The 16,094-nt window shown below is 35.9% G+C and overlaps 1 protein-coding gene across 1 annotated transcript in view; it reads left to right on the forward strand.

The window, feature by feature from the left end:
* sulf2b (sulfatase 2b) overlaps positions 1 to 16,094 on the forward strand; it is a 368,243-nt gene that overhangs the window by 342,045 nt on the left and 10,104 nt on the right. Inside the window, exons 15-19 of the mRNA XM_028811627.2 lie at positions 886 to 945; positions 1,947 to 2,119; positions 7,430 to 7,572; positions 10,673 to 10,796; positions 12,348 to 12,381. Coding sequence (XP_028667460.1) covers positions 886 to 945; positions 1,947 to 2,119; positions 7,430 to 7,572; positions 10,673 to 10,796; positions 12,348 to 12,381 — 534 coding nt within the window. The remainder of the gene's footprint in view (positions 1 to 885; positions 946 to 1,946; positions 2,120 to 7,429; positions 7,573 to 10,672; positions 10,797 to 12,347; positions 12,382 to 16,094) is intronic.

Genomic DNA, 16,094 nt, shown 5'->3' on the forward strand with positions numbered 1-16,094 from the left:
CAGAAACATTAGACTGTGATCCCATCTCGTTCTGATATTATACTTTGGCATTTTTAATATCTTTTCATTGGTCTCACTGCTTACTTCTACCAAAGAGAAGGATGGTATTACAGCCAGTATTGGAATGGATGATGAATAATACTGTATGACAGCAAAACTGTACTCATCACATTTCTTGATATTATTCAAGATTAATACACATTACCTGTAGTAGTATCTAATGTGTGTCTACACGTTTTAGGACTGACGTATGGGTATTTGATTAGTTTATCTGAAAGCTTTGTTCTTCTAGTTCTCTAGGAGTAATACTTCTTTAGTCTTTACTAGAAATTACTACCCAGATTATTGCTAATTACACTGTAAGAAGAACTATGACAGGAATTCAGTATTGGTATAAACAAACCTCAATTTCTCTACGTCCATTCAACAAAGTCATTAAAATTATTAGATCTGAAAGTGTTCTGACAAAAAAAATAAATAACATATACACCATTGAAAATATATAATCTTTTTTCAACAAAAGTATACAATTTCAGCAAAGCAGGAGCTTTTACTTAAAAAATTCATGCCATTTGGCCAGCTCAGATTGATTTACTGCAAATAAATTAATTCCAAAGTATAAGATTTTCAAAATGTACTGTGCATGTAATACACCAAGTGGACACAATGTTACTGTATATACAGTATGTCTTTTTTATATTCTATATTATTAAATGAAATAACAGTAAGGGTTAATGCATACAGGTGTCTGCAATATTTGTAACATTGTAAATTTCTTAGTTCAGGGTCTGCTCAATATCATGTGAACGTTTTTACATGCAGTTTAATTTATAAATACTGGAAACAAACTTTTGAATTAAACTGGAACCATTCTTGTTCTTTCAGCTATCACACAAAGCATAAAGGCAAGATGAAACACAAAGGAGGAGGCCTGCACCCTTTTAGGTAGTATTAATGTGGTGTTTTGACTCCACTGGCATATTTTTCTGAAAAGGTTAATATGTATAGTGACATTTAAAAACTGAACTTCGCTATTATAATATGTTACGGCTTGTTATTTCTGTTTTATCTATTTTAACACAATGCATTAATGGTGATATGAGTAATAATATATTTAAACCCCCCTCTATTTATTCCTAAATTTCAAATACATTCCTGAAACTTGCCTTTCTTGTACATACATATTTACAAAGTGAATTTTGTGAAGTTAATCAAAATAGGCCAAATAGTTTGTTAGCTTCACAACAAAAACATTCTAGACGAGAAATGAACAGCCTGGTTTTGATAGTTACAACAAAGTCACCTTATTGTTTGCAGTTTTTTTTGGTTGCAGCAGCAAAGCAAAGTAGACTAGTGTCTCGTTTTTGTTAATTGCCAAATGTCGGATCTACCATGAAAACACTGTAGTTACACAGCAAGTACCTCAGTTATCAGGGTGGTGCAGCACAACCATGTGTGCCGATTCTATTTATATTGTAAAATCTATGCAACTTGATTGCAGTGTTGGTATATTACTGTAGGTGGGAAAAATCAGTGAATAAAATAAAATTGGTGTGGTGTTTTTTATTCTGTATTTTCATTATTTAGTTATAAACCTCCCTACTGCAACTACATTTTCATATTTATTGCTAGTATTGACTATCAATTATGCACCAAAGTTATGCTTGAGTTATTTTTAAATACTATCTTCTTACCTTGTATTGCCTTACTACCCATTATTATTGTTTGCAATTTGTACAAATGCTCACTGTGAATGACACTATTTAAAAGATTGCTTATCCTGTCCGCTTTTGCTTCCATCAAACCTTGCATCCTAAAGTATTCGTCAGTGGAGTGAAAGACAAATAAACAAGGAGTATCAATAAGAAATGTGACTACTAAACTTCCAAATCATGTCTTCTATTGCATTTTGCTTATGGTCGCATATGTCCACTTTCTGACTTTAGGAAGGGAATGCAAGAGAAAGATAAGAAGCTGTGGCTGCTGAAGGAGCAACGCAGAAAGAAGAAACTGCGTAAACTGCTGAAGAGGCTTAGAAACAACGACACATGCAGTATGCCTGGCCTCACCTGCTTCACACATGACAACCAGCATTGGCAGACTGCTCCCTTCTGGACATGTGAGAATTCTATATTGTAATGACACTGTAGACCAAAAGTACCCAGGGTTTTCATCATAACCATACCATAATTATTTAATAAGGGTAACACCTGTAGTCATGATTTCTCTTACTGTTGCTGGATCCAAAAACACTGACAACTTTATATTCATATGAAATTCTGTGATATTATTTCCTGCTTCAGCCAATGTTCAAACTCAGAACTGCATCCAGGTTTTTTGACTAGCCATTTAGAAGAACTAATTCTAAAATATTTCATACAGCAGGGGTATAAATAGGACACTACAAGCTCTGTAACTGCATTTCCACCAATAGCTGCTAACTGATTTTAACAATATAAATGTGTAAATGACCCATATTTTTAATGAACTACCTTCGAATAAATAGTCCATAAGACTTGTGAATTTAGATTTCATAAATGCGACCAACTTAAAAGTACATTGATATACTGCACATAATGAACTAAATCCTTTACAAAATACAAGAAAGGCTATGGTAAACCTAACAGTGCTTTATCAAACTGAACATGCAATCCATTTGTCATTTTAAAACTTCTATATTAAACATTGCTGAAATTGCTACTAAACATTCAGTTCAAATACACTGAATTTTGGTAGCAAGACTAAAAATAGGAACTAATGATAAAGAATTTTGGTTTTACTTTATGTGCTGTACTTGGTTTTACTGTATGTTTGTACTGGGGAGCATGCACTTCAACACCAAAAGAGTGATGCTGCTCAGGAAAGCCACACCACAAATTAAGAGAGTCAGATCTGCAGCTGGCTAATTAAAAATCTTCTTTAGCTAAGCAACTGAACTGGAGGCTCCTTATTCCAACATCTTGGGCTTAATTTTCACTTATGCCATCACAGGTTAGGTCCATTAGAGAGAGACTTAGGTACATCACCCATAATGATTTCCCACTTATGACCGCATTTTACAGTCTGTTAGAATATTAATATTTTTATGCTGCCACACAGACCAATTAAGTGTACCATTGTTGCATTTTCAAGCAGGAGTGGAATGATGGATGGAATTTAATGGTTGTTAATCCTTATCTTTAAAGATACCCTTTGTACAGGCGGGTATTGCAACAGAGTTGCCTGCTAACGAAATGTCCCTAACATTTAGTTTCTGTTACTGACACTGACTTAATAATCAGGAGAGGAGACCCTTGACTTGATTTAATATTCAATAAGACAAAATTCAAAATATAGATGTTGATGAATTGTTACAAAGTTGTGAGGATATTAAATAGTGATACATTTTAGAATGTAAATTAACAAACCTTAACATCACTGAATTTAATTTTAAGTGACATATTTTGAGTACATGCAAAATACTTAAAAATTAATAAAGATACTCATGTTAATACTGGAATCATTGATGAGCAATAGGCTACATTTAAATGAATACATAAACAATTCAGGTGAATTCTATTTAAAAACTAAAGCAGGAGGATAAATAATACATCTCCAGAAGAGTAAGAAAATAAGTAATTATTAAAGAAACTGCTATCTCTATAATACAAAGATCACAACAGCCTTAATTGTAAGGCTTACAAACAAAAATACAGATGCAAAGACAGTAATAATAAAATGTTAAAAAGCTGGTGAAGAAGAGTATTTCTAAAGCTGGGAAAGTTATCTTTAAAGGGTTCTGTCACCAAATACTGTACACATATTTCTTACTTTTTTGAAGTTTGTGTATGTGAACAGGCTTGTAGCAATTAGGTGATGAAGATATTTATACACAAACAAGTCAAGTCAAGTTGGGGAGCATGCACTGGTACAGTGCATTGCTGCACCCACTACACAACGAAAAAACTCGGGATCCCAGTTTGCAACCCCCCAGGCAGACACGCAGTCCAGTCCCACCCTCGGGAAATGACCGTCTATCTGCCGTAGCCAGGTGTTACGTGGGCGACCCCTTGGCCTGGTCCAGCCACTCAGGTCCCCAACAATGAGGATCTTTTGAGCTAGATCACCCTCAGGGAAACCCGCCACATGGCCATACTGCCGTAATTGACGCTTCCTCACAATGCAGGTAATGTGCCTCATTCGGGACTCCATGAGCAACCGCTCATTCGGCACAAAGTCAAACCAGCGGTACACAAGGATTTTCCAGAGAGACACAGAACCAAAGGAGTCCAGTCTTCATCTCAGGTCACTACAATGCTACATTACAATGTCGTCTCTATTGTAATGCTACAATTACAATAGAGATGATAAGTCCCATTTTCCAGTCAGTTGGGATGATGCCAGTCTCCCAAATGGAAGCAAAGATTGCTTGCAATGCCAGGAGGACAGCCTTACCACCAGCCTGGAGAAGTTCACCCCAGATACCATAGATCCCTGCAGCCTTTCCTCCCCTCAGCTGGTTCATACCTGTGCAATCTCAGTTAGATTAGGTGGTTCACAGCTAATTGGAGGATCAGCCTCAAGGACCGTAGATCCAGAGATATCTAACATCCTAGCCGGAGGATCAGCTTTGAACCACTGCTCAAAGTAGCCAGCCCAGCAGGTCACAACTGCAGTGTCCTCCGTAAGGACCGTTCCATCAGCTACCCAATAGCCAGGGCAGATATACAATAACAAGAGAATGGACAGTAACATGCCATTATCATTAAAAACAAACAAAAAAAAAAAACCATCAGGACTGAACAACATTTATTAAAGAGTCAAGGATGTTAGTGTTTACATACAATATACACATTTGATATTTAGTTTTTTGGAGGTCACTCTAAAAATAATAGGGAAATTGCTAAGGACTAAAAGCAATTGTAACTACAGTTCTATTCATATGCAGAATATACTGTAACAAGTTAGAAAATGTATGCCTTGCATAACCTTAGAGCGTCTTTGTGGACTTTGTTAACTGATTTGAAAGTTGAAGCATTTTACATTTTTTCAGTTGCTTTGTCAAAGAGTCACTTATCACATTTTTGTAAAAGTGTGTCAAATTCAAAATAACAGTAATAACAGAATGCGTTTATAGTATATGTATCAGATGAGTCCGTGACCCTGTGTTCGGATTCAGCGGGTTGGAAAATGGATGGATGGATGTATTAGATGAGTGCATTAAATATATGCTTTTTAACAATACTTTAAAATATCATGTAGTTAGAAACTTAGCCCAAATAGGATTGTGGTGGCTCAATAGCTTTTGTATACTGCAGAGTGAAATTCAAGTAATGAACAAATTGATGTCCTATTGTTAGTAATTGGTTGTGGTGGGTCTGTGACTAACTGTAGTTCAAATTTCTTAAACACAACATTTTTGAAAGTACCACCTGATGGAGAGTTAAAAATATTTGTTGAAATCTCAAGGTAAAAAATGCTGGTCTACTTGGACCATAATGGATTGCAGGTCTGGAGCTTTACAGATAAATTACAGTGTCAAAAAAGTGCTGCATCATTATAATTTGCCTGAAATGGCAGCCATGGAGTTATTTGGAATCTAACGTAAATACCGAGTACATATCTATGCATTCTACGTTAACAGAGCAGCGCTTACATAATTCCTTTCCACTTAAATTAATGTCCATATAAGTGGCTTTTTTAAATTTTTATTTTAAATTGTTACCTTACCTCAAGTAGCAGTAAAGGTCAGCTGGAGCACCAGCATGTACCTCTCCTGACATTTGACTAAGTTGTATGAGGTGATCCAGTTTGCCATCTGTCAAACATGTAAAAGAGGTAAATAAACAAAATATACAAGTGACTACTGTCAAGGTAAATTTGAAACAGAAAACTAGTCTGTAATTGAATCATACAGAATGTTTTTATATTTAAAGGTAAATGAATCCACAAATTTGCCAATAGTTTTCAATTGTATGGAGCTATGTATTCAAAATAACACAATGAAAACATAACTTTATCAACAAATCTCCATGAACAATGAGTGTGCTAAATTTCAACAAAATTGGTCCAGTCAGAAAAGAGTTCTTCCAGACAGATGGGCAAGGAAACCAAGTAAATGCTTTTTTGAACTATATACCAGTGCACCTAAAAGGAGATTGCATTGTCCTTTTTAATTGCATTCTACTTAGCTTAAATTGTATCATATGTAACTCAATGTAAGCAATTGTAAAAGAAAGATAGAAAAGCACCTATCTAGAACATGAGCGATAAAAAGAGCATAGTTACAGAAAAGGAACACCCTGGTTTGTATGTATATTTATCTTTCAGTACCCTTATAGTAAGTCACACCATGAGAGACCAAACAAACTACAGGTGGCAGAGATTAAGAAAGTACTGAGCTGATGAGTGCAGAAATAGTTTAGCACTTGAAATCCATGTTTTTTGGAGCCTGGAATTCTTTCTCAATTAATGGGGAACTGGGACTGGTGTGTTTTCAATTTATATGAATAATTTACATAAAAAATAAAACAAAATATAGATTAAACTTGATAAATTCAGTTTAATTTACTTAACAACAAAGGAGCAAAACTATTACATTCAATAAACCACAGAGGGACTAAAGTAAATCCCTTATAAAAAGGAAGGAGTCCTACTAGACTTATCACTAGACAGTTTATCCAAATGATTACAAAAGCTCATTTAATGATATCTCTGGACTATGTCATGTGCGATGCCACTTAATTTTCCCTTGATCTTCACATTACAAGAAGAATATAACAGCACTATATAAGGTACGGTAAAAGCAACTGGAATAATTCTGGAAGAGCAAGCTGTAACAGAGCAAAAAGTATTCATAAGAAATGGCAGGTGTTAGTTAATGGAAATTAGTTATGAGTACATCTGTCATAAATGATTCTTCAACACAACCAGTCAAGGTTAGGGGTTTAATAATAAGACCTTGGGTAATCTAGGTATCCATTTACACATATGATTACAAACTTGTGTATTTAAGAGGAAAAATTTTCAAATCATAAAAGACCAGTAAGGGTCTTGCCTTGGACGAATGTCAACACAGGTAATTGCTGCTACTGTATATCACAGGGGTTTTAAAGTTCAATATCACAGACTCCCCTGGTTCTGCAAAATGATGTATATATCAAAACAAAATGACAACTTTAGCAAGAACACAGGGACACGGTTGGAATATTATAAAGGGGAGATTTAGTGCAACTATTATAAAGTTTTTTTTCATGGAATGAACCACATACATAAAATAAATTACCAAGTAGTGTGGTGGAGAATAGTCCTTTGGGGCCTTCTAATCTTGACTTGATGTTATGCTGGACCATCTTGTATAGAATGGATGAGGTTTTTCGTTTGAATAACCTGGTCTCATCATCATTGTTTCAGTTGATTTTTAAAGTTAATGTCTTATACTCTCATACAGTGGGTCCATTCTGCGCCTGCACAAGTGCTAACAACAACACTTACTGGTGTATGAGGACTATCAATGAGACACACAACTTCCTGTTCTGTGAGTTTGCAACTGGTTTCCTTGAGTACTTTGATCTCAACACAGATCCCTACCAGGTAGGTAAATGAAGAAAGGCAAAACAAAAAGTTACTAAATTTCGATTGAATATTAAGTACTTTTGGAGGAATAAATTTGATTATACTGGAAAATGTTTTCTAATACTGTGTGTTTCTTACACAGTATCTACAAGTTCAGGACACCCTTCCCTTAGCCCAGCTACCCCATACTTCCTTTACTTTTTTTATATCTACTATGTCATAAAATCAGGTATCCAGAAAATATCTAAAAAAAGTGGTTTTTAGCCTGGGAAAAGCATTTTGAAAATGGGCAGGACCCACTACTGCAATTTTTTTTAATATTCTTGCATTGAAGCTACTATCAAAATAGCTGGTTGTAGGACTTAAAAAAAGGACAATTTGTTTATGATGAGGGCGGCACGGTGGCGCAGTGGGTAGCGCTGCTGCCTCACAGTTAGGAGACCCGGGTTCACTTCCCGGGTCCTCCCTGCGTGGAGTTTGCATGTTGTCTCCGTGTCTGCGTTGGTTTCCTTCGGGTGCTCCGTTTTCCTCCCACAGTCCAAAGACATGCAGGTTAGGTGCATTGGCGATTCTAAATTGTCCCTAGGGTGTGCTTGGTGTGTGTATGTGTGCCCTGCGGTGGGCTGGTGCCCTGTCTGGGGTTTGTTTCCTGCCTTGCGCCCTGTGTTGGCTGGGATTGGCTCCAGCAGACCCCCGTGATCCTGTAGTTAGGATATAGCGGGTTGGGTAATGGATGGATGGATGGATGTTTATGATGAACGGTCTACTTTTGAAATGAACAATAAGCATCGTCCTTTGTTGCCAGAGTACTAAAAGGACATAATTACATATAAAAATTTTTATATATCTGTAATTGTGATAAACTTCAACCAGATCTCTCAGTAAATAAAACCAAGGCTTGTAACTTATGGCTTCTTTTTCATTGCACAAACTGCATTTTTTTTAGAATGTTAATGTTTTACCTGAAATTATACTGACTTAAATAATAAAGTGTCACAAAGAATTCCCTTTCTACATATCAAGTGGAAGTTATCAGATCATAAATATTGCTAATGCAAGTTAACGTTACATTTGCTGCGAAAATTACTACATCTTTTAAGAGATGTACCAAAAAAAAAAACCCTTCAGCTGACTGACTTTTCTAGTTTTCCTTTGCACTACCATGGAGCATAACACTCTTATAAGTATTAAACCACACAGACAGTGCACATTCAAAAAAGTTGTGGTATAAAGAAAATAATTAGGACTTTCTGGTGTACACTTAGTACAAAAAGCTTTGGGGAGATTACTTCAAATTGAGGCTTTATCTACTTCACTTATCTTATATATAAACGTCTACGCATGGAAGTTTGTGGGTCTGTCTGGCCCAGAAGTGAGTGGTGGAGTTGGGGTAAGAGCTCTGCCTCCGAGGAAACAGAAAACTCGCTCAGCCGCTAATAACACAAGCAAGGCCATCACGTAAGCAAAACAAAACCTCAGAAGAAAGACAAAGTCGCTTAGCCGCTAACATTGGCAAAACGGTATCCCTTTTACTTTTCCTCCCGCCGCTAATACACAAGCGAGATGAGCACGTCAGCAAAACAAATCCTCCTAGGAGAGAGATGCCCAGAGTAGTTCCTTTCAATTACCTCACATTTCTACATTTCATTTTTTTTTCTATTTCAATAGTTTCTAGGACCCCCTGGGCTTTTTACAGCACGGGTTTACACAGCTAGTCATGAATATTTTCAAAAGTGTTTTAAGTCTTTGCCACTGCATATTTGTTATTCAGAGTTAATTTATTTTTCCTTATTCATGCAGTGCTATAAATTTACATCAACAGACATGAGCCATGACTGGTGATCTAGATAGTGAATTATGTAGTCATGTTAGCCTAGTGCTACAAATACAGCTAACAATATTTTCTTCAACAATATTTTTTTTCAATCACAACAATAGCCAGTAAACCCACCACCATATCATTATCATATGTTAGACCACGTTAACTTTCTAAAGTAACCTTTTGCTCTTTTTAAAAGAACCTCAAAATGAGGCAGTTTCTACAGAATAAACACTCATGCCTGAGATTTTTTGAGTGAATGATGTAGGAATGCTTGAAATGAACAACAGTCATTTAGATGCAGCAGCGATATTCTCTAGAAAGTGCACTTAAAAAACATGGTAACCAAAAATGCACTGTTAACAAATTGTACAAGAACACCCAACTACATACACATAATCAGAAAGAATCAGATCTGTATGTTCGAGTAAGAAATTATCCCACTTTTAAATGTGAATGAATGAGTAAATTTCAGTTATACTGTTTCCTAGCCTAGCACTAATGAAACAGTTTGAATGCAGTGGCTACAGGTTTTTATCCCAATAAATTCCTTAAGTTTCTGTTAATTAAATTTATTTGTTTAGGTAGATAACTCAATTCAGCCCTCTGTCTCCTGTTGTAGAAAGATGCTGTTGCGACTCTCAGTGTACATGAGTCTCCTAATTTCCTATCTTATTGTTACCTTCATTTTAATTTTCTGCTTTTCATACAATAACAATGTCATTTTTTTTTTTAACTGTCCAGAAGGCAATTAACCCTTAGTGGTAAATAACAACATGGCACAACTGCTAAATTGTTTCTATTTTTTCACCTCTATAGTATACCTAGTCTTCATTAAGTACCTTCTTTTAAAAATATTTTTGAGAATAAACATCAAAATATTCCAAGAAGATCTAATCACCCATTCCATTTTGTTAATTTTTCCAGAAATGTAAAATATCATCTAACACAGCAGAATTATTACATAGACAAGAAACAGAATATGTAATTGTCCTCCATAACCAGATTGCCAACTCATCCTCCAAATGAAAATGGCAAAACAATTCGGGGGACTTCTTGTGGGTTTAATGGAGTTAAACAAGCTAAACCAACAGCACTTGCCATCAGTTGAGATTAACTGCCAATCAAATATACAGTAATGGAAGAAACAATGGTTACAAATTAATTACATTGTAGTCACTTCTGTAGTATCTGCTCCAGGGCAAAGCTGGTAATGATCATTTGCCAAGAAAATGTTCTATGCAATTTTTCATGCAAAGTTTACTTGTCTCTCCCTAACATGTGTTTTATTTTTCTAAGCTAATTAACATGGTGAACACCCTGGATCGGGATGTTTTGAACCAGCTCCACGTTCAGCTAATGGAACTGCGTAGCTGCAAAGGGCACAAACAATGCAACCCACGTACAAGGAATATGGAAATTGGTAAATGGCAATTTGAGCTGCTAGGTCATGTACTCTCTCTCTCTCTCTCTGTGTGTGTGTGTGTGTGTGTGTGTGTGAGAGAGAGAGAGAGAATGATTGATTGATTTGAAATACAGGGTTTCAATTATTTTCATTCATTTCTTGACCTGAATAGTATAAAAAACAATTATATACAGTATATAGCTCCCACCAACATAAGATCATAAATGTTATCAAGGATAGTACCTATTTTTGTAGGAAAAAAATAAAGAAAAAAAAGAGACAGACAAGTTCACTAATTTTACATTTCTACATAAAACTAGAAAACATTACAGATCAGTGCAGCCAGATCACCGGAGAACAACTATGCCAATGTAGAGTTCAAAATGGTCACCAGAGAAGAACTTTTCCTTGCATCATGTAGTGTAAATCCTTACTTCAGAAGCAAGTTTGTTTGGCTCTCCAAATGATCTTTAGCATGTGTATTCAAAATGTTAATGGCAAGGCATCATACCAAGGGAGGTGATCTTTGTATAGTTCCTACTAGCTGCCTACTAGTTTGGGGGAGTACCTTCAGACCAAATTCCACAAATATTACCAATGAAATCATGCTCTCTTTATGTTATTTTGAATTAATAATTAAAAACAGACTTCCATCTGGGAGAAAAAAAAAATCTTTCACACCATAAAAATGCAATGTCTGTGATTCCTCATTGCAGCATATTATTATTTGAGAATCAAAGCAGACTGAAAGTAAAAGTGTTTGTTGCCTCACAGCTCCTAGGGCTTGACTTTTGTTCCAGCCCTTTCACAATCTGTAGAATCAGCATAGTTTTTCTTGGTGTACTCTTATGTGTACCTGTTAAGGGGGAAGGGGATAAGGTTAGTTGGTCTTCCTAAACCATTCCTGTAGCAAGGTGCACCCTATAATGGGCAGGTGTCTCAAGTAACAGTTGTTCCAACAGAGACCACACTTTGCTGTTATTGAAAACAGAATAAGCTGGAGCAAATTTGAAGAAGTTAATTAGAAAAAGTAATACCTAACCAGTATGCAGAGCTGCTAGACACCTAGGACTGACACCAAGATTTAAAGCTGTTGCTGCTGCAAGATGATCTTAACATGTGATGTCAGAATACTTAAGCCAGAGGCATATTTCAGTTTCTGTCTGAGATATCTGCTGGTAAACAACCAGTTTTATCTATGGATTTTCTTCTTCAGCATGTGTGTTTGCAAAAAAAAAAAAAAAATACAAACTGGAACAAAGTGAAAATCATTTGCACAAGTTACAAATTTTTAGAATCTAATTAATTTTGTTGGGCACTGTAAGCACTGCAGACTTGCACTCATATTGTACATAACTAGTTCTCATAGTGTTAGCAATGATATTTTCATCTATCATTTAATATCACTGTGACCAATGTACCTTATGACCGTGTTAATTTATGCCCAGTTTTACACTTCATCCCAGTTCTTGCTCTGAATTCACACTAATTGGCAATGACTGTCCATTGTTTAATTGTTGTTTAATCATTGCTGCCATATCTAAACTGATTATTTTGTTTGTTTTGTAGGAAATAAAGATGGAAGAAGCTTTTACGAATACAGGTATTCTTGCAATTTAAGTAATTCTTGCACATGCCCATATTTTTAGCTCAAGCTTCCTTTAAAAAAGGGAAACACCCAAGGAGCTCTTAAATACAATAATGTTTGGGGAAAAAACACTTTACCAGTACAGAATTGAAAAAATTTAAAAAGATTTATAAATTGCATATTAAAGGATAAGTTCAATATCTTTCAAATTAAAGACATTTTTTCACAATCATGTCATACATTATATTAATTTGCTACATCAAATTCTGTTTAAAGTGAATCATATTTTATACATTTATAAAAATAACTCACCTGTTCTTGTGTTTTATAATGAAGCTCATTGGTACTTGGGTAAAATGTGGGGAAAAAAAGCCTTAAAGCATACTGAATATGTCCACTTTCAAGTAGCACAGTTTTTGAATTAGGTAAAAAATGCCTTCCACTTTTCTGACGTGTACTTGTGAGAGCAAAAATAAACTAAAAATAATACATTCTATTAGTGAATGGATTACACTGCATTATATTTTTAATAAAATGTTTACTGTTTTGAAAGAGTTAAGGCACCTGAACTTTGCACTTTCTGTACATCATGCTGTGTTTCCCATAGCTGGTAACATACCTTCTTAAACCAAGACATCGATAGTCATGACTGGGATAGCTAGGGCAATGAGCACACAAACAGCCAAGGTAGGTACAAAACAGTGCACTGTGTGTATTATTTAAAAAAAAAATTAACAATGTCAAAATACAGTAAATAGTGCAGTGCAACGCAATCGATAAATAAGTCAATAAATAATCCTGTAAAAACACTGGTGTGCAGAAGATAAAACCAGCAATAAATAATCCATCTATATAGTTAAAATCAGGGATAAAACCATGAACAGGATCATCTTCACTTGGTGTGTCCCAATATTCCATCATTTGTCTTTCCCTGTTTACCCTCACAAGTCTACTCCGCAAAGGAGAGTCTCCCAAGAATTGCAGGCAATCTTATTTTGTCTCCTGTCCAAACCATCATCCTTCAGTGGCCATTGGGACCAACACTGAGCCTGGCTCCCACATCCTGGCACTTTCATTTGTTGTCCTCAGGTATCTGGGATCCCATGGCCTCCCATGCTCTGACTGCTCAGCATGATTGATCACCCTGGGAGCACTGGTCCCCTTGCTTTTCTGACTGCACTTCCTCCTCACCATGGTCCTGGTCTTTCTCTTGGTTTCTTGTCCTCCTGTTCTCCCAGTCTTTCAGTCATTCCCCTTTTATCCCCAGCGAGTGTAGGAGTGCCAGACAAACTACAGAGCCCCAATGAGAAAGCAGCTTAACCAATTGAGCCATTGCTTGCAAATAAACTTCATTAGTCACTTCCCTCATTAACCACCCCCAGAGCCAGACAGTTTTATACCTGCATGCACCTGCACACATTGATCCTGAGTCGCACGTTTTTATTTAAAAATGCTGAACTGCCAAATCTTACATGTTTCATCACACCATGTCATGCATGTTGGGGGAAATAAAAAAACTCAGGAAATGAAAAGGGCAAACTGTGCAACAGAACCTAACCATGATGGAACAGACTGAGCACCTCAAACCAATTGTCACATTTTTTAACATAGAACCAAGTATAACTATTTGGGGGATTAAACTCAATAACACACTGATGACAATCAGTCAGTAAATGCATAGGGAGAACATGCAAACTCCACGCAGAATGTGGTGCTGTGAGGAAGGAATGACTGCTCTGCACTACCATTCTTCTAATCTATTTAAATAAAGCTATTCATTAAAAACTGACAATTCTAAATAACAAGGTAAGCATATCGTCATAAGGTCTCCAAAGTATTAAAATGGAAATGTATGAACTAGGAAGCCTTAAAATGCTAAAACCTCTGCAGTAAACGTATTAAACATTAACCTGATCAAAACTAAATATATGCTTGTAATTTCTGTTGAGTTCTTGTCACTTGATTGCATGCTATAAAATATCATTTAATTTAGCATACAATTTCATGTGGCAATTTACTTTACACCATTACTGTGAAGAATAACTTTGACTTGAAAAATACAGAACTTATCCTTTAAGTAGAACTTGGCGTGTCCCAATTTTGTGAGAAATGGCTCTTCAATTAGTAAAGTCTACCTTTAAAGATCAGATTCTGGAAACTCAACAACTACTAAAGTTGTACTACATACGTTTGATGGCTGATTGACATCTGGTCAGTTTATCCTGGTTCCTCTTTCATTTGCATTACTTTTGTTTCAAACTTTGATTCCCTTCCAGTCACAGATACAAATTACAAATGTTCAATATGGCATAAAGCACTTACGTGTTTAAAATTAGGTGAAGAAAGAAAAACAACAGAGGACCTGTAGGTGTTTTATTTCTCGTAACATAGAACTCTTATGTCTATCCTCTTTTGCAGTTGTTCATCTAACCTGTCCGCTTCTTTTTCTGTCCCGTTTAGATTCAGTTTGCCCTCTTTTCTCAACACCATTGTATAAGGACACTGAAGTAATGATTTGAAGATTTATGTAAATAATACATTATAAATAAAAGCTATTTCAAGTAGTTATAGCCATTTTCAGCATTAGGAATGTGTTGTATATGTTTTCAATCAATGTAATAGTACATTGTTTAAAAAAAATAATTTTCAAATTTCACTGGTTTACAAAAAAATATTTTTTGTTTGCTTCTGGGAACTTCAGAGCACCTCTTTATTAAGTTTTTTACACTTAATATGAAATCGGAATTAAGCTAGCACGTCAGGTTCTTGAAATACACATCATTGATGTTTTGACACTTTTGAATATCAATATATCAACACGATATCTAGAGTTTGGACTGTGTTCCACCAAAATTGTTTTGATGTGTTTATTCTGAAAACAAACCAGAAGACGATACCAGAGACACGTTAAAGTATATTTATGTCAGTTTACCTCAATATAAAAGTGAGGTCAGCATGCCCAAAAATGATGGAGGCACTCGCTTTTGCGCTTGTACTGCACATCTGTCTCTCTTTGCAAGAACCAACAGTAGTCACCCATCATGCTGGAGTGAATTTTCCCCGATATTAGTTTTCCATCACCTTTATATCTTGATGAAATCTTTCCCCATGCTCATCTCTGGCATCGCTTAGATTTGGTGGAAAACAGTCAAGATGAAAATATAAAAAAGGTGTCTTCAGTGACATTCTGGCTCTCGTAAGCTAATATACTTTCAGCATATTCTCCACAAACTCAGTATAATTCTCTGCTCTGTGCTTGTCAAGAAAATTCTGGACAACTTACATGAATGAGGGTGCTGATTCAGTTGGCTTCAGTTTCCTTTTCAACTCATCGTCAAGCATCAGTTCATGGATTTCAGGGCCAACAAAAACACCTTCCTTAATTTTGGCTTCACTTTTCTCGAGACCAAACTTATTTCTTAAATGCTGAAACGCATCGCCTTTACTGTCCAGTCACCCTAGTTGTACAAGACCTGGAACATCATAACTAAAAATATCAATTGATTAAATCAATTGAATGAACTGAAATGATACATACTGTACATGGCTGGATTATAGCAAGGGCTTACTTGGGCAGTAGTCCAGGGCCCTGACTTGTTGGGGGCCCCCAAAAACATGTTTTTGCAGCCAGATTTTCTGGGTTTGCTGGCAACCTTGATCACTGAAATATTTCCTGAAAATTCACCATGCGGCTGGCCTAGGCAAACTTTTTCCTCCAGTGCCCCATG

The sequence above is a fragment of the Erpetoichthys calabaricus genome, chromosome 10 (assembly GCF_900747795.2).
Source record: "Erpetoichthys calabaricus chromosome 10, fErpCal1.3, whole genome shotgun sequence".
NCBI classification, from domain to species: Eukaryota; Metazoa; Chordata; class Cladistia; order Polypteriformes; family Polypteridae; genus Erpetoichthys; species Erpetoichthys calabaricus.